General features: G+C 46.6%; 1 protein-coding gene and 1 long non-coding RNA gene across 5 annotated transcripts in view; one reads left to right on the top strand and one right to left on the bottom strand.

Moving 5' to 3' along the window:
• PHLPP1 (PH domain and leucine rich repeat protein phosphatase 1) overlaps positions 1–9,650 on the bottom strand; it is a 131,892-nt gene extending 122,242 nt beyond the window's left edge. Inside the window, 3 exon segments of the mRNA XM_052697604.1 lie at positions 8,173–9,351; positions 9,354–9,405; positions 9,407–9,650. Of these exon segments, the coding sequence (XP_052553564.1) occupies positions 8,173–9,351; positions 9,354–9,405; positions 9,407–9,631 (1,456 nt within the window). The 5' untranslated portion in view covers positions 9,632–9,650.
• On the top strand, positions 8,499–23,018 carry LOC128087760 (uncharacterized). Of its 4 annotated transcripts, none has more exons than XR_008209974.1 (4): positions 8,499–8,620; positions 11,046–12,560; positions 14,516–17,108; positions 17,419–23,018. It is a non-coding gene; the product is annotated as an uncharacterized LOC128087760 (long non-coding RNA). The 4 variants fall into 4 exon arrangements; XR_008209975.1 differs by lacking the exon at positions 8,499–8,620 and having other exon boundaries at positions 9,538–12,560; positions 14,516–14,568; positions 16,436–17,108; XR_008209973.1 differs by lacking the exon at positions 8,499–8,620 and having other exon boundaries at positions 9,538–12,560; positions 14,516–14,568; positions 16,397–17,108.

The raw sequence follows: 23,018 nt of genomic DNA, 5'->3' as shown, positions 1-23,018 counted from the left end.
ACTATTTGCTCTGAAAGGATATAAGCTCTGGTCTACTTTTAACCTTGAAACGTTAATCCATGCCACCAACTATGAGTTTCACACTTTCACCAAGTCAGCATACAATAAATCCTCAACCCTAAGACTGAAACAAGAAAAAAAACACCTTTCATGTAACTACTGATTTCATTGCTTTCAAATAGCCTTCTGATGGTATCTCTGAAACCTTAAAAAGCATCTCCCACACATACAATTAACTTTACAGTAAGGAACATCCTGTTTGCAATGCGTAAACTATCCTGCCTTGTGCTTACATCCATGTACCATCAGCATAAGAAGAAACTAGAGATCCTAACCTGTTAACTTGAGTACAGCCTTCTTTCAGGAGTTCAATGCTTCATTCATAACAGCTTCTGTCATTAAGTGTTTTATTATACCAGGCAAGCTTTACAGTATGAAAGACAATAATGACATACAGTATTAGGCTGTCTCAGATAATTATAATTCAGTTTCACAAATAAAATGATTGCTTACTGGGACTGTCATCCCCTAGAGGTTTGTTTGTCCCACTACATAATACACAGCAAAAGGAAAAATATATTCCTCCATCATTTACAATTTGAGTTGATAAGCATCATAAAGCAACTGGCCAAATCTAGCAGGGGTTGTTTACAATCAATTATCTTCCAATAAGCAGACTGCACATACAGTATCTTTGCTGTTTGTAGGACCCTTCTCAAAGCCCCGTGCTCCTATTATCTGCTTTAAAAGGTTAGAGAGGATAGGACAGGAGGAAAAAAAGTCAGTGTTGGAGAACAACAAAACAACATTGTGCAGCAATCTGATCAGCTCACTGTCCAGTTGGAAACTTACTGGTTTCAAGGTAGCCTTAAAACTAAGGAGCTGCTTATCTAAGGCTTATCTGAAAGCAAAATCTTTGCTAGTAAGGACTTCAAGGTATTCTATACCGTTTATTTTAAAGCAAATAAAAGGGTGAACCAGGCATAGTTATTGTTTAAAGAAGCATGCAGCTTTTTGAAAGGAAAAGGACTTGGTATTATTCTCATCAACCGAAGGGGCCTGAATCACACGTTTTGTTCTACTCTTCGGAAATTCTCCTCTCAGCAGAGCACACATTCAGAAGAGGAGTGGTCTGTTATTTATCTTAATTGCAGGTCTTACTATCTCTTTCTCTTTGGACACAAAGATTCATAAATTGAACAAACAGGAAGAGAAACTGCATTCAGATTACATAATTAGGTTTATGTAAATTGCACCTACAGCCTCAGCTTCTGAACTTCAAAGGCATTCCAGCTCCTCATTACTCCCTTGGAACAAGGCCCACTGTTTTGTTTTTATTTAAATAAGCTGGCATAGCACTTGGAGTGCTTGCAGATGAGAGGCACCGCTTAATGTGGCGATTATGGGGTTTGAGAGTCAGGAATACAATTTGGTGCCCAGTGAAGTTGGTGGGAAGAGTTCTGCTGCCACTGGAAAAGGCCCAGAGCAAGTAGCAGCCTACCGAGTCCAGAGGGCCAAACTTACCTTTGGTCCACAAAAAGCATTAAACTTTTAAAAGCCTCCTCCACTCTACTTGGATGTTTGAGTCCGCATCTCTTCGACAGCTTCATTTCACTTTCCTTCTATACTGAGAACTAAGCTAGATGAGATTGGAGAGAAAAATCCCCTGAAACTGACTATTTTAAATCGGTATGTAGGTAGTTGTTCTTAACTGTCAGATCAAGGAACGCACAGTTAATTGGGCAATGAGTATTTTCAGCATCCCTTCAAATAAGTCAAAGCCAGCTGGAAGAAATTTTACTTCTCCATCAACTGGAGAAGCTTCAAAGACAGTATGCTATGCTATGAAATTAAATGACTCTTCAGGAGGTCTTTCTTCTTGATTTAAAAGTTGTCACTGTTAAACAAAAATGTCCTCTGAAGAACATTTTTGCCCCCAAAATAACAGGGGGTAGTGGGAGTTCAACAACCATAACGAATGCAGAAGACATTCTACAGCATTTTCATCCACCCATGTACTTTAACCACACCTACAGGAGCAGACTCAGCCATCAGACTGAAAGGGTCAGGCCTGCTCAGCTAGCTCAACAGGGAAGCAAGAAGAATCCAGATTGTGTAGCTTTTCTGCCAGGGACCACCATCTAAAACCAGGGACTCTACGTGACAGTGGCAGGGAGTACGGTAGGGGCCACCATACCCATGCTATCTTCCAAGACTCCAAATGATGATTGCTGACAATCTTTTTTTTTTTTTTTAAAGCAAACACTAAGTGGGTGTGACAGCTCAGACACCAGAGAATGTTGGTTTTACTATTAATTTTGCCTACTTGAAATCCCCATTGGAATTTCAACTGGACACAGGAGCACTGTCCATTTACAACCCACACGTGTCTCTCCATGCTGTTAGGACAGCTGCTGCATTTCAAGAGGCAAGTGATGTGCATTCTTTGCATGCAACATTTTATCACAAAACAGTCAAAAAAAAAAAGGAAATTGTGCCAATTTAAAATACATCATAAAAAGACTTAAGTCTCAAATTCTCCAGTATCTAAGACAGCTTCAGTGATTAACAGGCATGAATCAGCACTCAAGAACCAGTTACTTTTGGCAAACAGTATCTGTATTAGGACAGCATAACCAGAGAAATAACAGTCCAACTGGGAAAAATAAGCTCCAAGTCAATAGGTTATTTTATAGTGAAAATACAGAAATTATTCTCTCCAAAAAAGTAGTGCTGTAATTCACACAACTGTCCAGAAAAGCCATGTAAAGTGCAAGAATTACACAAAGGGTAAAACTAAGGACTTACGAGTAAAGCAGAAAACACAGAATTTTCAAATAAACATTTCCTGACATAAAACTTGCAGTGCTTAACTACCACCTATCTATACACAATTCAGCCATTACCATGCAGCTGGAATTTCAACTCTAGTTTCTAATCTGACTCGTGAGTATAAGCAAGTGGTTATTGATTACTTTTAAATGAGGATGTTTTCTTCCTGTGAAGTTTCTTAAATGTCTTGTAAAAGCCAAGCATTTCAGAATTCCTGTGTTAAAGCCACATCTAGAAGAAAAGCTAAGGCATTAATTCCTGAGTGAGTTTAAATCTTTTTAGGCATTTACAAGGGTCGGTTGCACTTCCTTCATGCATCACTGAGAAGGAAAAAAATGAGCTGGAATTATACTATCGAGATAGTGATGCTCACAGATGACTTCAGTACATCTGTCCCTTCTACTTGAGCTGGTTTCCCCCACACAAACTGCAATTGACTACAAGCATCAAAGCCCATTTCATTTCAATCCACGCACACAGAGGCCTCAAAAAAATAGCAACCAAACAAAGGTAAACACAATATTCAGTACTCTGAATCAAAGAATAAAGTTATTACCAGGCTATTTCAGACACAGCTTCACAGAGCTGAAATCCCCACGTGAGCAAACATTCTAAACACAGCAATAAAACCGAGTCAAGGGAAACAGCTGAAAACAGACACATGCAGAGATTTATTTGATCTTATCCAAAATGCCAGTGTGCTGCATCCCACAAGCAGAAAAGTGATCAAACACTGAAGACTGAGTCCAAGCGTCTTCGCTTTTACTGTCCAAGGCAAATAGAAAGTTGCAAGTTAGTTTGGGATTTTTTTTTTTTTTGTCTAGAAGTTGATATACTTAACCCAAATATGAAGCTCCCTTAAGCCCTGAAAAAAATACAGCTGTTAGCATGTGAGGTATGGGTTCCCACCAAATTAAAATGCTGAGCGTAACAAGTAGCACTCCCATCTCTGAATTCCTCTTCTGTGAAATTCCATGGACGTACACGTTTCAAACTGACCTTCTCAGACATGCTTTTTACCTCCTCGTCTTCTGGAGGACCACCTGGATAACCAAGACATCTCTCTTCACATTGCTTTATTAAGCCACAAACCAGTTCTCCGTAGTTAAGAAGCACATGCCAGGTACTAACATTATTATTTTTGTACTATTATCTTTCCAAGAACCACGTACCATTTTAGCTGCATAGCAGCCTGCCAGTGTTCTAACAGAACAGATGGATGTTTTAATTGCACAAAGGCATTTAGGTATATCAGCAGTGCCACCACCACGGGAATGTTTATGCACAGTTGCAGAAAGAAAGAAGGAAATAGCTGGTGAGATATGGAGAGAGGGGTAGCAGCAGAATACAAAGAGAAGAAAAAGGAAGAAAAAAGATGAACGCTGCACTCCCCGATGCATCTCAGTTGAGAAACTTCGTATTTTGTACATGCAGTTACTTTTATATAAAGAACTGCAACTCATGTGTTGGTACTTCACACATACTTAAGTTATGGATGCTAGCCAGGAGCACAAGAGAATGTAAGAGCTGCAAGAACCGCTGTACTTAACAGGTGTTACATACCAAGGCTTAGTGGTGGAATGCTGGGGGGGACTTGCAGCTATGTGCACTCAGCCTCAGAGCCTCTCAGAACTGCCTGCCTTGGGAAGACCCCATTCCAACCGGCACTCTTACGTAAGCAAAGGCTATTGCTGCACTGGGACAGGTGGAGCAAGACCAGCACTGCTGCCATTTAACACTAGCCTGCAGAACAGGACTAGAAAACTCACTATTTTGGCCATGCCAAGATTGCCGGGATTTAAACACGTGATGTCACTGAAATAAAGTAGTTCTCTTAAGTGGGAAGTTTTCCCTATTACTTCCCTTGCAGGAGATTGATTATGGTTACAATGATTACAAAGTAAACAAGATATATACATCCAAACTACACTGGGAAGGAAAAAAAAAAAAAATGGAAGGGCACAGCAGCCCAGCATAGAGGATGTTTTTCTTTCAGCTGAAGAAGAGTTCACTCACTGGGACCTCACCTTTACAACCACTACCATAGGAAAAGCCATCCAAATGTGAACTAACTGATTTCATGTTAAATAAGGTGTTGGGTTTCAGGAAAAAAAAAAAAAAAAGCCAGCGCCCCAAAGTCAGAAGCTCTTCCTTACAGCACAGTTGCTGTCCTGCTCTAAGGAGCAGGTATGTCTATGGCACGTTTTCCCCTTAAACATCATGCAGTTATCTTAAATTGAGTCTATCGATGCATTTAATAGCTGGGCTGATTTATTCACTAAGACATGCACACAGCAAATAGCCAGCAACTCAATACATGTCTCACAAAAAGCTGCCACGCCTGTGGTTTTCATCTATCACCAAGCATCCAACACCTGGAAGTCTTCACGGGACCTCAGTGGCCACATGGGGTGACCCATGCTACATGCTCCCACTCTTACCTTCACAATGGACAGAGCAACATTTTCTGCAATGAAATTTCTGACAAAGCTGGATTGGTTTTGCTCTCAGCTTTTTAAAAGGTCACATGAGCAACAAACCTCTCTTCATAAACAAAACCTGACAGCCAGTTGCCAAATTAACACCCTTAATTACATCCGGCATTTCTTCGTTTTCTGCCCACAGGCAGTCACCTACTGGAAAGCGATACATCTGATGACACCATCAGGTGCAGAAGCCCTGTGTCACATCAGAGAGCAGACAATTTAATGACAGCCAAGTGCGAGAATCAAACACCATCACCTTTCAGTAGGAAAGCAAAAAAGCCTCCAACACCCACTGTCCTGAGCCAGTCTTATAGTCCAAGTCCCTTGCCATGTAGATGCTCCACAGCACAGGGCTGAGCAAGGCTCCACGCTTACTTCTGACCAAGGGCTCATAACAAGTAAGGGCTTCTGCAGTTTTTCAAATGGCTACGTTGGTGTATTAGCCCATCTTCCTTCAGCACACAAATTGCAGAGAAGGCAAGGCCACTGGGAAAAATCTCATTTTACAAGAATTATTTTTACAGAGCAATAAGGAACACTATAACTTGTTTTTGAGAAGCCTTCTGGATCACAGCCACTGTTACGGTTTTAGGAATAGTTTAGTAAGTCTGACCTAATCGGTCTCTCAGCTACAATATCAGGACTGTAATTGCACTATGGATTCTTATAGAGTTCCATAAGCAGTAAAGGAGTATCTCAGCAGAAAGCTATTTAACCATATCCTTTTAAAGAGAGATTAAGTACTCCAAACTTTGAGGACAGTATCTTTTGTTGAGATGGATTTCAACACAGGGAGAAGCTGACATGCATGGCTAGCCGCTAATGCCCAGTTCTGCTCAAATCAATGTTACAGGGGGCAGAGTTGGATGCTTACATCTGTAATGGGCTTTGTTTTAGCAACAGCATTATTGCACAGCAATGCTCAGTCAAGAGACTGAAGAAATCGTGCACACTCAGAGTACAAGTAGAGGAGACAAAAATACGTGCTAACCACATTTTGAAGTGAGTCAAGACAGCACGCAGGAGGCAGTTTTACATTCTCAGTGTCACATTTTGTTTTCTGAGCCTCTTTAATTCAGAATACTGTGTCTAAAGAACAGACATTTCACTGCAGAATGTCTATGAATAGCTACATCATCAGCTGTATCATCGCTGTAAAACCCCTGATCCTCTGCAGCTCTCCTAGTTAGTTTTTTCCAAAAAGCATATTTTCACGGCTTTCACAGCTAGAGAAATCACCATCATACGGTAACTGCTGAAATCACTGGCTGTATCACCTTACTTTGTTTGGAATTTTTAGCATTGTTTCAGCACTGAGATCTTCCAGCCTTAGAATCGTCTCTCCCCAGAAACAGAGAAGCCCAGAAGTTACCGCTGCATTCTCCTCTCTCCACACCCCGAGGGGATTAGGGAAAAGAATTCTTTATAGAAGCGGTGCAATGAATCCAGCCTCGGTTTACGCCATTTCACATCAGTACAAGACCAGGATCATCAAATCCTACAGAGACCACTTGCAGGAAATTACAATTGCAGGGGGATAGAGCTGCTGATTGCTCTCTATCGACTGGGACAAGGCAGCCTGCCTAAGCCAATGACTCCAGGGCAAGCAGGAAACCACTGCTAAAATATTCCTTCTGGTACTCCTGGAGGATCATTTGATCAAAAAGGTGCTTCCAACACCATAACTCCATAGCCAAAATTGACTCTCTAATGTGATGCGTATTCCTTTTTAAGTCTCCTTCCTTTCCTCCCTTTCATCACCCAGCAGAAAAATGAAAGGCCATAAGGATGTCAGGAGGAGCTGCCAGGATAGTTACACCAAGTCAGCAGACGACGTAGCAGCAAAGCTTCCTTCACTCTTTTGGCTGGAAACACTCTGCTACAAGCACCGGGTTACAGGTGTTTCAGGTGTTGATCACAGATCCCCCCAAAGAGATAAAGTTTTCAAAGAAACACTGCACTTTTGAAGCACAGAGGCACGCTGCCCGGGATACGGAATTACATAACACATTTGCATTCATTTAATCCCACGTATGCTTACAGATTTACATTCCTATTTCAGAGCCTCGTACAAGGAAGTCCAGAGCACACAAGCTACGTTCACCAATAGGCTGTGACACCGAAATAAAGCAGCTGCATTGAGCAGGTAGAATTCATCACTTAACGCACAAAAGCTACATGCAAACAGGCGTCGCTGCGTGCCTAAGGCTGACCGACGTCTGCTGATTCTGCTTCCTATAGAATGCATCCTGTTAGAACGGGCCAACCTAAAACGTGCCCGCGCGTTCCCGGCTGCCGGGAGCAAGGGAGCAGCGCTCCCTCCAGCACCACCTGCTGAACCCCACCCTCATCACCCGGACACAGCAGTAATTTCTGCTCTTTCCCTATCTAACCCCGTCCTGCCAGCTCCTCGACTGAACGCCACTCGGTATCCGTGCACGGGAGATATTTTTAAGCCCCCGTAAAGAGCACCGTTGCATAACCTCGACGCGAGAGCTAACTTTTCCACGGACACCCTCCAATCCCCGCGCCAAAGGCCGTACGGCGAGGCTGCCTCGGGAAGCTCTCTCCCCCCGGGACGAAGCCTGCGATAGCCTGTTCCCACAGCCCGTGACGGCAACCTCGTCGAACCCACCACCGCTCCCGCGGCACGAGGCGAGCAGCGGGCCGAGCCCGCAGGAACGCATCTCGCCCTCACAGCGGCCGTAGCGCAGCCGCTCCCTAAGCCCGGGGCCGAGCCGCGGGGACGGCAGCTCCCCTCTCCCCGCCCGCGGTCCTCCTCGCCCCCGGCTCCGCTACGAGACGACGTCAGAGCAAAGCGCCGAACCGCGAAGACCCGCGCGTCCCGACTCACCAGCGTAGAAGCGGATGAGGCAGCCGGTCTCGGCGTCCATGCCCTCCTCCTGCACCCGCCACAGGTCCCTGAAGCCCAGCTGCGAGAGGTAGTCGTTCTGGATCCGCAGCGGCTTCTCGTGACCCTCCAGCCGCCGGCTGGTCTCCCCGTGCAGCTGCACGAACAACGCGGGCGGCCCCGCGGGCGCCTCCCGGCCGCCCCCCGCCCCCGGGCACGGCTCTCCGGGCGGCGGGCGGCCCCGGCCCGGCCCCGCACCTGCCTCCGCGCCGTCGGAGGGCGCCGGCTCCGCCTCCAGCTCGTCCGAGGACGACGAACCGCCGCCGCCGCTGCTGTAGGGGTCCAGGCGTTCGGAGACGCTCTCGGCGCCTGGGCTGAAGCTCTCGCAGTCGGAGCCCGCCGGCCCAAGCTCGCCCAGCAGGGAGGGGCACGACAGCGGCGGTCCCGCCAGGTACAGCTCGGCCGGCGGCGCCGCGGGGTTCGGCGAGCCGCCCTCCTCCGTGCCTCCCGCGGGCGGCGCGCCTCGCGTCCCCCGCCGGTTCCCGGGCCGCTCCCCTTCGGCCGTCGGCTCGGCTGTCGCGGTGGCGAGGCCCTCCTCGGGCGGCGGGGGCTGCGGGCCCGCCTTGCCCGGCACCCGTACCACGCCGCCACTGCCGCCGCCGCGCGGGCCGGGCTGCTGCAGGCGGGCGGCCACCTCGGCCGCCGTGGTCTCCAGGGTGCAGAGCACCGGGCGCAGGTAGCGGTTAGCGTGGCGCTCGTAGACGTGCACGCAGCCCCGCTGCAGGTCCCGCCGCACCCAGTCCCGCTCCGGGGGCTGCAGCGGCTGCAGCTGGCGGGGCGGCTTGGGCAGCAGCGCCTTCCTGTCCAGGCTGCGGGTGCCCAGCGGCGCGGCGGCCGCCGAGAGGTTCCTCTTCAGCCGGCCCCGCCGCAGCAGCAGCGAGCCGCCGCCCGCCCCGCCGGGGGCCGCCGGCGCCGCGGGGGGAGCCGAGCCGCCGGCCGCCCCCCGCCTCCTCCGCGGGCCGCCGGCCGCCTCCGCGCCGCTCTCCGTCGCCGGACCCTTCCCGCCCGGAGAGCGTTCGGCCGCTTCTCTCGCTCGCTGCTGCTGTTGCTGCTGCGCGGGCTCCATCGCCGCCGGGGCCGCTGCCGCCGCCGCCCTCCTGCCGGGAGCGCCGCTCGGCCGGCGCGGAGAGGGGAGGGGGGCCCGAGCGGGGCGAGGCACCGCGCCCCGGGAGGGGGATGGGAGGGGGGGGCTCAGGGTGCAGCGTTCCGCCGCTGTCCCCGCGCCGCGCGCCCGCCTCAGCCCCGCTCTCCGCTCGTCGCCAGCGCCATGAGGGAGGCGGGCAGCCAGCGAGCCCGGCGCCGCGCCCGCCCGCGCCTCATGAATATTAAGCGGCCCCGCCGCTCGGGGGAGGTGGCCCGCCGTGACGACACCGCTCGCGCGGCGAGGCGGAGCCTCGCCCATAAACACAGCGTGACGCCGGGCGGAGGAGAGCGGTGGCTGCTGGGAAATGTAGCCCCCACCCCCGGCGACTACAGCTCCCGGCTGCGCGCGCTCCTCGGATTGTCGTCTCCCGCTCTTTTTCTCCGTCCCTCAGGCGAGCGCTGTTCGGCCGCCGCCCGGCAGCGCGTGCCCGTGGTGGAACGGCCTCATTGATCACACGGCCCCATTTCACCCACCGCGGTCGCGAGGCTGGGGCCGTCCCACCTGAGGTCATCTCGTCAGAGACGGCGTTCAGAGGGGCTGGAGGTGTTAAGGACTTGCACGCGCGCCGATGGAGCCGCTTGGTGTGAAGGGTCGCTGGGAAAGATCGTTATCCTGCCTTTGTATAGGGCTAGAATGGCTGAAAATATTTCCTGACAAACTGCTGAAGAATCAGTATCTAGACGGCAATACTCCCTCCTCCCACCTGCAAATAAAGTTAATTTAAATGAATAGCTGAAAGGATAAATCACAACCAGATAAATGCAATTAGCACAAAGGCACAAGCCTATTTATCTGCAGCATTTATTCAGAGAATTCGCTTATGCTCCTGGGGACGTTTTAGCTGAGTAACGTGGGTCGGAAGGGGCTGTAGTTGCCTGAGGTCATTCCTTTTTAATACAGTTTGTAAAATGGCAGCAAAACATGATGCCAGAGACTCATCACAAGTGCTGTGCTCCGCAGTAAAGTGGGGGTTGTGGTGCAGCACTCAGTGTATTACAGCCCGATTCTGTGTGCTCCCCACGTTCATGATTCCCACAGATTCAGAGCACCCTCATGCCACCTGTTTCACAAAGGTTATCCCAGGTCTCCTAATTTAAGAGCACGAGAAAAACACTTCATGTGCAAAGGCACACACCAACACACTCAGCAGAAGAAGACAGCAGGCTCTGGAGACGTTCTTGTTAGCAGTACCACTTGAAATAAAAGGCAGTTTGTGGAAAACAGTCTGTTATCCTTGAAGGCAGTCCTTGGAGTGAAGCAGAGAGAGAAAGAAGCTGTGCTTTTCTCTAATTGTTCAATTATCTGACTGTTCACGCTCACAAAAAAGATCTAAAACACAGAGATCTTCAAATACGTCTTAGGAATGCAGAACTGGAAGGGAGGTTTCCTGGGACATCAGGTGTGCCCTTGTCCCCGAAGATCCCAGGTCTCCATACCTAACTGAATGTCCTCCCAAAGCGGACCAGGTGGGTCTGCCCACGTTACTGCTCTGGTGATCAGGAGCTTTCTTCCACTTTTCGATCTGAATTTACACATGGGTGGTCTGTACCCATGTGTTCCCATTGCCCTTTGACTCCAATAGCTTTTTTTTTTTTTCTTCTCAGTATCTCCCCACAATGTACTTACAGGCAGCTTTTGTATCCCTGACCAGTCTTTGCATTCTCTTTCCTAGACTAAACAAGCTCCTTTTGCCTCCCATGGCAAGATAAACTACACAGTGCAAGAACACTGGTGGTGGGCACCCCGTCCCTGGAGACATTCAAGGTTAGGCTGGACGGGGCTTTGAGCAACCTGATTTAGCTGTGTGCGTCCCTGTTCAGTGCAGCAGAGTTGGACTCGGTGACCTTTAAAGGTCCCTTCCAAATCAAACGATTCTGTGATTCTATGATAACACGGAGTGAAGGTCATTTCGGTAGCCTCGGGTCAGGCACGTGGTGGAGTGAGCTGGAGGAGCTCCGCACAATGCTGTGAGCCAGCAAGGGGCTGAGCTGACCTCGCTTCTCCTGCTGCTCGGCTGACTTGCTGCTTCCCCCGGCCTTGCTAATGAAGGGCTTTAGGCAATCAAACAACTAAATGGTAGCAGCCCAGAGGATGGAAAACTGCTGGATTTGTCTCTGCACTGTGAGATTTGCTCAGGAGCAGGAGGCTGCGGTGAGGCTTCCTGTGTTGTGCCATGGGGAGAGAAGGCAGTACGCTGTATCTCTCCCCAGTTTCCTGAATAGTCAGGCAGTGATTTCTCTAACATGCCAGCATCTCCAAATGCAAAGTGGTACAGAGCCAGGTTGTTTCTGCTTTATGCAGAGAAGCGTGTTTGAAATCTTGTAATTATATGCGTGTTCAAATTGAACTCTTAGGCATATGAGAAGACTGTGCAATTCTCCGTTTCCCAGTAACTGATCAATGCTTTTTAAACCTCTAGGAATTGTGAATTTTGCTGCAGATTGACTACTGCTATGAGATGTGGAGAATGGAGCTTATGAAATTGATTTTTGTCAGATGGAAGTGGAAGGGTGAAACGCACATCTTCCTTTTCTAAAGTTTGATTGATGATGGCTATTTTGAAGAATGGTAAAATGAAACAGGATGGTTTGCAATCTGCAGTTTTCCAGCTGGAGTCTGGCAACCTTGATGAAGAGTTTTCTGATTATAGGAGTTCTATAGAAAATAAGGGAATAAAAAGTAATCTATCACAGATTACTCTGATACCATACCAAAAGTCTTTATATCAAGTGGGCAAATTGTGCATACCCGCAGACAACGTCAAGAAACACCAGAAGGCCTTGAAAGCCCACAATGACCTCTGTGTAATATGCCCAGTTATCAGAGGCAGACAACATACAGCCTTCATAGAATCATTTTTGCCATAAACTATACTCAAAGAGAATTGTTGAATTACATTGAATATGCAACAATCACCCAATTTGCTTTTTTTTGTTGTTGTTTTTTTTGTTGTTGTTTTTGTTGTTATTGTTTTTAAATAAAGTCTTTCAAGAAAACATGCCTTCATTAAACAGGAATTATTGAATCCCTACTCCTCAACTGCAGAAAACTTGGCTGACGAGTCAGTTCTGGATGAAAAGCTGATGAGCACCGAGAAATGCTAATGTGGGAAAAATTCTGTTCATTTTTCCTCTGCTATAAGTCATCATCAATGGCGCTGTTGAACGTTCATCTGTGATTTAAGAAGGTATAAATCACCTAAGTGATTCCAGTTAGCGCGTGAAGGTGGGGAGGGAGTTTAGAAAGAAGGAATTTCATGTTCTTTAACACTGTAAAATGCTAGGGGGCTTATTCAGCTCTCTTCAGTAGCCTGTTTTTCTAGTCTGGGAGATTTTCCCTTCACTCGTGAAAGCAAGAGACCGATTTCAATGTCAAAATACTTAAGGAAAAGACAAAACATTTGCTACTGTAAAAATAATTCAAAGAGCAAGAGAAAGATGAGCAAAGGGACCATTTCGAATTGAACAATTTAATAATATCCTTCATTGTAAAGGGAAATTGAATGTCTTCATACAGAAGCTCTTCTGACAATAATACCTAATTTTATCAGTAGTGATGATTTCCAGTCTTTAAAATGCTAGGTACGCACCTGTATGCCTCATCAATCGGTGGGGCTGTCACAACTGTAGGAGCAAATTGGGTATGCACATAACAAGGAACAGAAAATTTACACTGCTGCTCCAGCTGGGAGCTTAAACACAGCACCGTGTATGCTCTGGGCTGCTTGTGCTCATCCAGCAGTGTAAGGTCTTCAGCGTAGTAAGGCATTTAAGATGGTGCTTATTCAACAAAACTCTTAATTATGAATGTGCTTTTAGATTGAGCATACGATTAAGCAGCATTCTTGAATAGAGAAGTTTCCATTAATTGATGCCTGAAATAGAATCATAGAAACACAGGGTTGGAAACTACCTATAAGATCATGTAGTCCAACTGTCTCCTCATCACCTTTGCCACCACTAGCACTGAAAGTAGAGTTAGCCTTTAAATTATCTAACAGGTTGCACTTGTGTTTATATATTCAGGAATGGCAGAGTTGCACTGCCTGGAGGCTTGTTTGTACTTACATCCCCCTAAATAATTTTCAGCAAGGCTTGATCTGTGTTTCTAATTCCAAAACCACTTCCACTCAAGTTATATCAACACCACTAAATGTTATTCAGCTCTGCACCTCAAAGCACTATGCAAAAATATAATTATTTCCATGTTACAGGGAGAGGAGAAAAGAGCCGAGTGCCTTCCTGGCTGCACGTTAAGCTCTCTGGAAGGAAATGGGCAGAGTTCAGGTCCCCACATCCTTCAAGCAGGACATGAGGCTGTGAAGCACCCTTCTGGCTGAAGGAACATCTTGCCTCTGCTTCTCCTGGGCTGGAGCTGGGTGCAGCACTCTTGTTGCGACGGTCAGTTGGCACACAGCATTATCTGCCAGCAGTATGTGGCTCTCCCATCCCCAAGGAGGAAGGTCTTTACTCTTGCAGTTCCACTGCTTGCCACTGAGATTTCAGCTTCTGGCAGAGCTGAGCTGTACTGCACTCAACACGGTACGGATTTCCTATGCAGTCACCAGCAGTGTGGTGCAGAGATCCTTTGGTTGCACAAATGCTTTCTGTCGTGATGCATGCAGGTTGCAGTATGCCAGCATTGCAGTTAAACAGTTTGGAAGTACAGTGTCATTACCAAACTGTGGAATTTCTTCTCCAGCACAAACTTCTTGTCTTCATCGTGTATGAAGAAAACAATTTACAGAAATAAATACCTGCTTCCCCATTGCTGAAAACCACACATCAAGGAAACAAATTCAAGAAGAAACACCGGCTTTGTTGCCAGGATTGATTACAGGGTGGTGTTAACTGTTCCAGTGTCAAATCCTGTATTAAAATTATAACATTGTTTTACAGATTTTGTTTTTCATTTGTGTTGATATGAATTGCAAAGCTAGACCTTCTAATTCCCTGTGGATTCAGCAACCTCTATACACTAATCCTCTTACTGCATCTTTGGCTCTTCCATCCTCTGCTACATATTTTTTTGTTTTTTTAAAAGGAAGAGAGCTTCATTTTCAGTTAGATGCTAATGCACTGAAAGATTCTCTTCCAGAACTGTAGTAATCCTTCCATGTAATTATTTCATTTTATCTTTGAGGCTGGTATGGCTTCTTAAACCCATTTTGTTTCAGAGCCTTACAACTCCTGGAGGTACAGTATTCATCACTACTGATAGAGATGGATTATGGTGGATTCATTAAGCTGTAACCAACGCAAAGACTTGGATGCAATGTTTTTACACACTATATAACCCTAACCAGCACAGCTGGCATATTTTGAAATGACCCAGGAGATCCAAACATTTTTAGTATCAGTTTTTCGTGAGGTTTGTCATCTCCCTCTGATTCACTTGGAAGCATCTCAGCCAAGTGATGGCACTGCCTGTTGAAGGGCCGTACATGAAGGCCTTTCACTAAAGCTGAGCATATTTTTCTTCCATACCACACATTTGGCAACAAGGCTGGCTGAGAAAGTGCATTCTGCTTTTCCCTTATATACGTCACTTCTGTATGCTATGCTGCCCTGTGACTCTGAGGCTGCCCTGGCAACTGGGAGATGGAAATGCTCTTCATTAACAGGAATTATGCCTTAAGAATGTCAGGTATTGCTTCAAGGCAGTAAGAGTCTATCTCATAAATGCATAGTTTACTTGTGAATGAATATGATGTGAGAAGAGCGCCGTGGAAGATAAAGTTTCAAAATATGTTACTGATAATTTATATCAGTGCAGTCAGTGCTATCAATGGCTGCAGCTACAGTAATTTACAAGAAGTATGAGCACAGATGCACATTATGCACTTTGAGGGAATTATTTAACTTTATTTCTTGAACTTGAAAAGTGTGTCTTGTTAAAAGTAAACGTAGAAATCCTCCAAGGAGCTTAATAAAATAAAGCCATATTGTCAGGATCAATCTAGAAGGTAGTACTAAAGCAGCCATCTCAGCAGTGGAAGTGTAGTTGTAGGGCCGTGCATGAAATTAAGAATGCTTTTAGCAATACAGTAGGACAACATGAATGAACCCAGTATTGAAGAATGAGTCTAAACAAAATATTCAGAACAGTGAGGCCAACCTGCAGCCTAGAGGTGATAGGGCTCCCCAGGCAATGACCAGGTTGTGGTGAGGCCCTGCCTCACGCCCTCTGTAAGTCTTTGCGGAAGCTGATGTGGTGCAGGTGGGGAGCAGCTACCATTTCAGCATGCAGATTTCAGTGAGGTAAAGAACCATTCTGCACCGTAAGCTTTGCAGATGTTGGCCAGGGCACAGCAAATCGTGCTCACAGGTATTTATTTGACATCCAAACTGTTTCAGCAGCATTGTTCTGCTTTCAGCTTCCCAAAGGTGCCCTGTGTTGTTCTGTGAATGCCACAAACAGAGCTGAATACTCTGTGCGACTTCACCAGCTCTGGCAGGAGTGAAGATAACCAGGTTCCCCAAAGGAGCACAAATTCTCCTTGCTACAGCAGAATAGTCTCATCTTTTCCAGGTGCATAATGCCCAGCTACCATCACCGGTCCATGCTCTCCATAGTAGCAAGCACCCATGACCTACCTATTGCACAGATCGAGATGCATTTTGTGGATAAAATTTTCCTTGGCCTCTTGTGCTGACAGGTGATGAACTTGTGAAAACCTTTGTACAGCTGAGGTCTGTGGCACTTTGAAAGTCAGCTAGATTTTGAGGAACTCTACATCTGCCAACAGACAGGGGTAAGCCACCTTCATAACAGGATCGCTTCAGCTTCCGCCTGCCTGGTGCATTTCTTTGGCACACCAGGCAGCTCCATCCTGCATCAACAGCAGGCCTGGAATTCATGCTGTGCAAACTTAACCTTTCAAGCATGAATTTCTGACAAAGGTGGTTGCCCAGAGCAAATGGTGAAGGCTTTTCTTGCAGAGATGAAAAGGTGGAGAGAGGGAACCAGCTTGGCAGCTGGGGCAGTAAGCAATCAGCGTTGTGTTTTGTTTTGTTTTAAAAGTGTTTGAAGTTTTTCCTGTGCGGCTGACTTGTGTTGCAGCAGAGAAGACCTCACCATGGAGCGTTTCTCCCCATCATCTGCAGACGGGCTGCTGGCAGCACTCCCATCCACAATGATCTAGCACAGCTGGCCTGCCAGGATTTCTGTCTGATAGCTGAATATTTTGTGTCATGCCGTTCTTGGCTGCCCTTTTATACTTTCTCCATGTTACAGTGCACAAGAACCTCCAGCAGATTCTCGGGTGATGGGCAGGAAACCATTTACCACGTCCTTCCTCCAAGCTATGGTATTGCTTTCAAAAAGCATAATCTAATTGCTAGAATCTGAGGATTTGTCTTTGCTTGCTTTAGCCAGAGCTCTGGTGCCTCGATGCCATCAGGTGTGGCTCCTCTCCATCACATACCCTGAGAAGAAAGGTATTGCATCATTGCATGCACTGCCTCTTGCTGGCTGCAGTTCTCCATTCTCCAGCACATGCAGAAAGTAGTGGCTCAGAGGCTGTGCTGACTCTCCCTCCATCCTTAGTGCCACGGAACAATTTTTGAAGGAAGTGATCATGCTGAGCCAGTGTGGCTATGGGGTAATGGAGGCCACACAGGCATGATTTTGCTGGAGATGAAGGAAGCCACGTTGTTTGGAAAGCCTTCACATGAAGCTTGGAGCAAACGCACTCACTGCAGAGGAGAGGTGTACCTCTCCCAGGGAGTAACAGGTGAGCCAGAACGTGCTGAGATGGATGCTTTTCTTTCCTGTAACATCTCCTTGCTGTCACGCCTCAAGCAGAATCATTGAAGAGGTTGGACTGAAGAGACCCTGGAGGTCATCATTCTGTGAGCACCAAAGTGAGATCACATCGCCCAGGGCCTCGTTGTACACGAGGCACAAGTCAGGCAGGGCTTTGCAGGCTGAAATTAGCAGCCTGACTCACAGGACAAAAAACTCGTTGTCAGTGAGATGGCTGCTGAATGCACGTAACGACAGATTGTCAAACACGTAACCAACCAACTGCTCCTTTCTTTCAGGAGCTGAGGAATGGAAATCATTTGTGACATTTCCAATCTACGTCCTCTCAGGAGCATAAAGGTGACTGCAGAGGATGAAACCACTGGTCTTGCCAACAGTGTCCCGCTGAAGGAGGCTGTCACTGCAGCACGCCAAGGGGACATGCAAGCAGCACGGTGGCAGGCAGTGTGGGACAAGCAGCTCTAGAAACCTTTCCCAAAACTGCTGCAATGGGAGGCTGGCTGCTCCCCAGAAGCCCAAGAGTGTAAATCCTTTCCAGAGCCCCTGTTTATTTTTATGTATGTATTACTAGCCCTCCAGCCCTCTTTCAAATCCTGCTAAGCTTTTGGTTGTGATGACACTCAAGAGGAATGGATTCCACAGAGTGATTGCATGCCACACAAAAATTTATTTCCTTTTTATCAGTTTTAAAAGCTTCCCTTTTCAATGTAATTGAACGTTCCCTTGTGTTTATACAGTGAAAGCGAAACCAGCAGCGTATGTTTATGAGGGCATTTGCTGGACAGAGGCTGAGCCTGGCTTCCCACAGCTCCAAGCCAGGGGAAATCACGCAGAGAAGAATAAGCAAATCAATGGTTCTTTTAATCAAATTCAACAGTAATTTGCAAGAAGAGGAAAATCTTATTCTTGAGCATTTTCATGGGAAAATTAGTCCTTATAACAGACAAAAGATTTTTGCTTTTTTTTTTTTTTCTTTCCTATTTGCCATCCAGGAATGATTTCATACATTTTCACCCTCACCCTGTCCTTTTGTTCCAGCTGCAAAATGTACACACGAACACCTCTTACTAAAGAGGCTAATTAAGCACATGATCCCTTTTCCCTTCTCATAAAAGCTGCTGGAGAGCAACCCAAGCAACGTCCTTACTACAGCTGTGCTCAGAAAGCTCCTTCCTTGGCAAGGGAAGGGTACTTGTGATGGCAAGACAAGTCTGTTCCCACATTTCCTGATGTGCTGGGGTCACATCACACGTTCAAGCACTGCTTTAACAGGGAATAGAAACATGGGCAGAAGTGGGTTTTTTTGGTGTCACTACATTTCAGCAGATGTTACAGGCTCAATTATCCCAGCACTTCAGCTGTAACATTGCATTTTCTCTCAGCTCCATTTATTTGGCTGAAACCCTTTCGTTGGAAGACACTGCCTTCTGTAGCTGGAGCTTCAGCGCGGTAGAGCTTGACAGCTACCTTTGGTAAGCAAATTTATCTTTTGGGATTGACTCCACAGCCCAGCTACAAATCACTTTTGACATACAGCTGAACAAAACAAGCTTCTTAACGTGGAGTATAATACACCTGCCCATTCTAGACTATCCAATGCTTTGATGTGGGCTCATTAGTCACAAAGAATAAGTCAGCGTTCAGATAAACTACACTTCTGCAAGGCAGGAAAAGTCTACGTTCAGCATCCTCACAGGAAAGGTGAGCATCTCTGCGTGTCGGGAAACAACGTATACATCCCACAGCTCCTGAGTCACAGCTGGGAAATGCAGCAAGGCAGTTATTCCATTCTGAGGTCGACTGTGATGAGCTGTGTTGGAGTGGTGGGCAGTTTTAAGAAATGGGGATCACTTCTTTCATTTTGACTTCCTGCCTTCGCCGACTCTATAAGCATACCGTGGTCACCTTTCTTTCCTGCCTTGCTTTGTGAAAGAGAACTGGGCATTTGTAATATGTATAACATAAACATTTTAAACACTTTCTGAGGAGCACAGGTAATGCAGTGTAAATGAAGTTGAAAATAACTGGGAATGATGAGCCAGGCAAATAATATAGGAATCAGCCAAATGCTAAGCAAGCAAGGTAAAGAAAACGCTTCAAGAGAATCATTTTCTTTTGAAATCTGCCTAAACAGAGAATACATCTCTCTCCTGTCCCCTGCTTTATGAGCACACGTACATGTTGATTGGTAAGAAAGCAAGAGCTGCCACTGTACCGCATTGCGATCTATAGCAAGATGTGGCAGCTTTCCTCTATTCCTTACCAGAAATTCAGTAGAACAACAAGGAGAGGGGACACATTAAAGTTTTATTACTTCAGTGGCAGTATTCTCCAGAGAAAACAATAATAAATTCCCTACACTGTGACTGTCTAAATAGATTATCCAACAATTATTATTAATTATTAATCATCCACTGACTCAGAAGCCACCCCGTGGCTGCCTACTGCAAGAATCCTACAGCTTTTGCAACCTAATGATATGATTTTCCAAATTACAATGTTGCAGTGCTAAACCATATGAAAGGTTAATGGGAGAGGGAGTGATGAAGTGATACAAATGTCCAAAATTGTACCTTGACTTGCTGGCAGTAGGTTGTGAAAAAGCAACCCAAGCAAATTCAGCAGAAAACTAGTTAACTTAAGGATTATTACAAGAACTGAAGTGGGAGTTGAAGGCATTTTAAAGGGTCTGTGAATTTGTGAAAATACCTTAAAATAGTCCAGGAGGCAAAAAAATCTTGTTCTCTTCTGTTACCGAAGAGCACCTTTTCCAACCCAGCATACAAGTGGCAAGGCTGAGTGCTGTAATTCATATCACCTATGCGCATCCTTGGCTGCCCATGTTTACCACAAGATTGATTTCTCATTCTTAAGCACATTTGTAACGTCTGTGCAAATGAATGTAGGACACATCCCAACAAGATCAATATTTATGCAGCCTACTTTACAAAGAACAAGAGAGTTGCTTCAGCGCAGCAGGGGACCTACTCATTGGCTTTCCTGCAGTTTCTTCTTTTCCTCCTTTTCCACACAGTTTTCCTGCTGAGTGCTCACTGCTGATTAAAAGCAGTGCTAACGAAAAAAGTAGTGAAGGCTGCCTGGAGCAGTGGGACCCCATAGGGACACACAGCCAAATGCAGCGCCCATAGCTCCTGTCCGCTGCTTCCTCCAGCCCCATCCATCTGCTTCCCTGTGGCTCACGGCTGCTCACACTTCATGCCACTTGCAAAAGAGCAGCAATCAATTATCCTAATTAAATGCAACAATGGAATATTGAATACCGTGGTTTATTTCCTGCTCTAAAGGTTGGCGTCTTTAATGTGTGCTTTCCTCACGCTGCTTGTCACAGCTGATCTCGTGCGTTCATTTTGTGTTATAAACAGAGAGGGGAGACTGAATGGTACCCGCAATCAATCAAAAGGCAGAAAGGGAGCATTAAAACATGCCAACCTTTGCGCAGTGTGCAGATGTTGAAAAGCATCCCCACCTGCATTTTTTCCAGCTCTCAAGTCCCTGGCTTTTAGGAGGCTGCATCTTCACCTATCACTGGCAGGAGGTGGCCATATGAATTGTCTTCTTTCTGCCCTATTTATCAGGAGACTTTTTTTTACCCTGACTTGAATAAAGTTAGAGGCCCTCAAGTTCACCTACTGGTATGGGTTTCTGCAGAGCTGTACATGTCTTTAAAAATAAATTGGAGTTCAAGATCAGTAGCTTCACCGTATCCATACCCTCTGATTCACAGAGCTGGTTTAATTCTCCATCTCATAAAGCACACATTGCAGATATAAAACCCATTCCCAGCAAGCATTATTTTTTTTTCCAAGGGACTCCACCACGATTCCAGCATTACAAACTCCAGGTTATTAATGAGCCTTCATTTCCATGGCTGTACCACTGAAATGCAACATTAGCAAATAGCACGTTGAATGCCTCTGCTGTAAATAGTTCAATTTTCCCGAGTAGCTAACTAGGCAATAAGATCCCTGTCACTTTTATGTTGACAAAGTATCTTAGTTACTAAGTAACTATAGAGATGTTTCCCTCCTGCTTGACGTAATTACAAAATGCCTTTCATTAGCTGGTGAAAATGTTCGGGCTCAAAGCACAATTCCTACAGCACGCTTCCCTGTTTGCAGGGAATGCAACTTACGGTGACCTATATCAGCTAAGAAGATTTCCTGCTTATTTCCCCGTGCCTATAGCCCCTTACATCCAGGCTGCAGCTGCCTCCCAAACTGTGAGCTCAGCCCCCATTGGTTTTGCTGCATCCCTGATCCCCAGACAGACCTCTCTCAGCCCGTGTGGGCTTCGTCCTTGGTGCTGGCTGAAGCTTTGGCCTACGGAAGCTGGGGCTCTGTAGCCTGTGCCTGCACACATCCCACTCAGGGTTAGCATATTACAGGCACCATTTGATCATATTTGTGATACAGCAGAAATTGTAACACATAAACAGTACTGATGTAGTTTCAGCAGATGCTTTTTCCTCGATGCTAGGAGGTGACAGAGGCTCCACCACCTTCCAGACTGGCTGTGCCTCACCCTGCTGCCCCAACTGGCTGTACATGTTAGATTTTCCCTCAGTGACTAGCCTGAAACTTCCTCACTGCCTCACAGGCAGAGCAGTGCAATTCTGTTCCTCTCTTTGGCATGTTGCAATGGCCTCCTTTCCTCCTTCAGGCAGGACTACAGCTAAAGGCAGCTTTACTTGTCCTCCATCACGTCTTACAGATGACTGCTTGCAGCTCGGACTTTGTTAGCCAGGTCTCCAGGTATCCGAGGTCAGAGTATAGCCGCCAGCCTGCAAATAACTGACTTCAGCATCGCTGCCAATGCACAAATAGCTAACTTCTGCACAACATCCTCTGCCTTCCTTGCTAGGGGCACCTGCCCTCATCCTTTTGCCATTGCTGTTAATTGCATCATCCACCCACAGGCAGCTGATGCTTCAGGGAAAAGAAGTCAAACATAAAAAGCACTGGGCGTCTCTCCCACCAAAAGGAAAGCCGCCAAAAATCTCCCATTTCAGCACATTTATCCACCATTCCTGCCAGTACGGCTGCTCTGTGGCTACTGGCAGTCCCAATACCTCATGCTAGTGGCACCTGGTTTCCACCTCATTCTTCTCCACTCCTGTACACTGGGGCTATGCTTGGAATGCAGCTCACCAGCCCGGTGTGTCTTCTGCCCACTCCTCCCACCTGGGCTGGAGATGGATGAGGACAACAGCTAGAGGGAGCGAGCGGGGGCAGCAAGCTTTGGGGCCACTCACAAACCCAGTAATCAACCAGCTGGTTCCACAGAAATCCACCTTTTCTTCCTTCTCTTTGGATGACAAATGAAAAAGAAACTTACATCAACACGGAGGTGCTCTCTTCCTTGTTTACAGAGATCCCTACCTGCAGGCAATGGCAGCCTATAAACTCTGTCTGCAGCCCAAGGGATCATGCCAGGCCCTTACAGAGTGTGCAGTAAGAGTAGTGCCACTGGGCAAACACATCCCTCTTTACTCCAATTAGTATCACTGCCAAAAAAAAAAAAAAAAAGGAAAGAAAAAAATGTTTATCAGTCTATGGAAGATTTGTCCCGTTTGCTTCAGGCTCCACCTATCCATGGAGTTAAACATTTATCGACGCCTGTGCAAGTGCAGCCAGAGAGCTGAACAAAAGCTGAACATTTCCAAAATGAAGCCAGCTCCCAGTGCCAGAAGATGTGGTGCTCAAAGGAAACTAAGATGAGCAAGACTGCAAAGCTGAGATGCCTGCGCTTGTAAATTGCTTGCAACAGGTCCAACAATTACCTGCCTGGTGCTGTTGTTTTACCTTTTGCCTACCACTGGGTATGCAGTTAAGCTCATTAAAGTGTGGCATTGAGTCAC

This window comes from Tympanuchus pallidicinctus, unplaced genomic scaffold (genome assembly GCF_026119805.1).
Source record: "Tympanuchus pallidicinctus isolate F22 unplaced genomic scaffold, pur_lepc_1.0 scaffold31, whole genome shotgun sequence".
Classification (NCBI taxonomy): Eukaryota; Metazoa; Chordata; class Aves; order Galliformes; family Phasianidae; genus Tympanuchus; species Tympanuchus pallidicinctus.
Note: the sequence above shows the minus strand (reverse complement) of the source record. Positions and strands in the feature narration are given on the sequence as shown.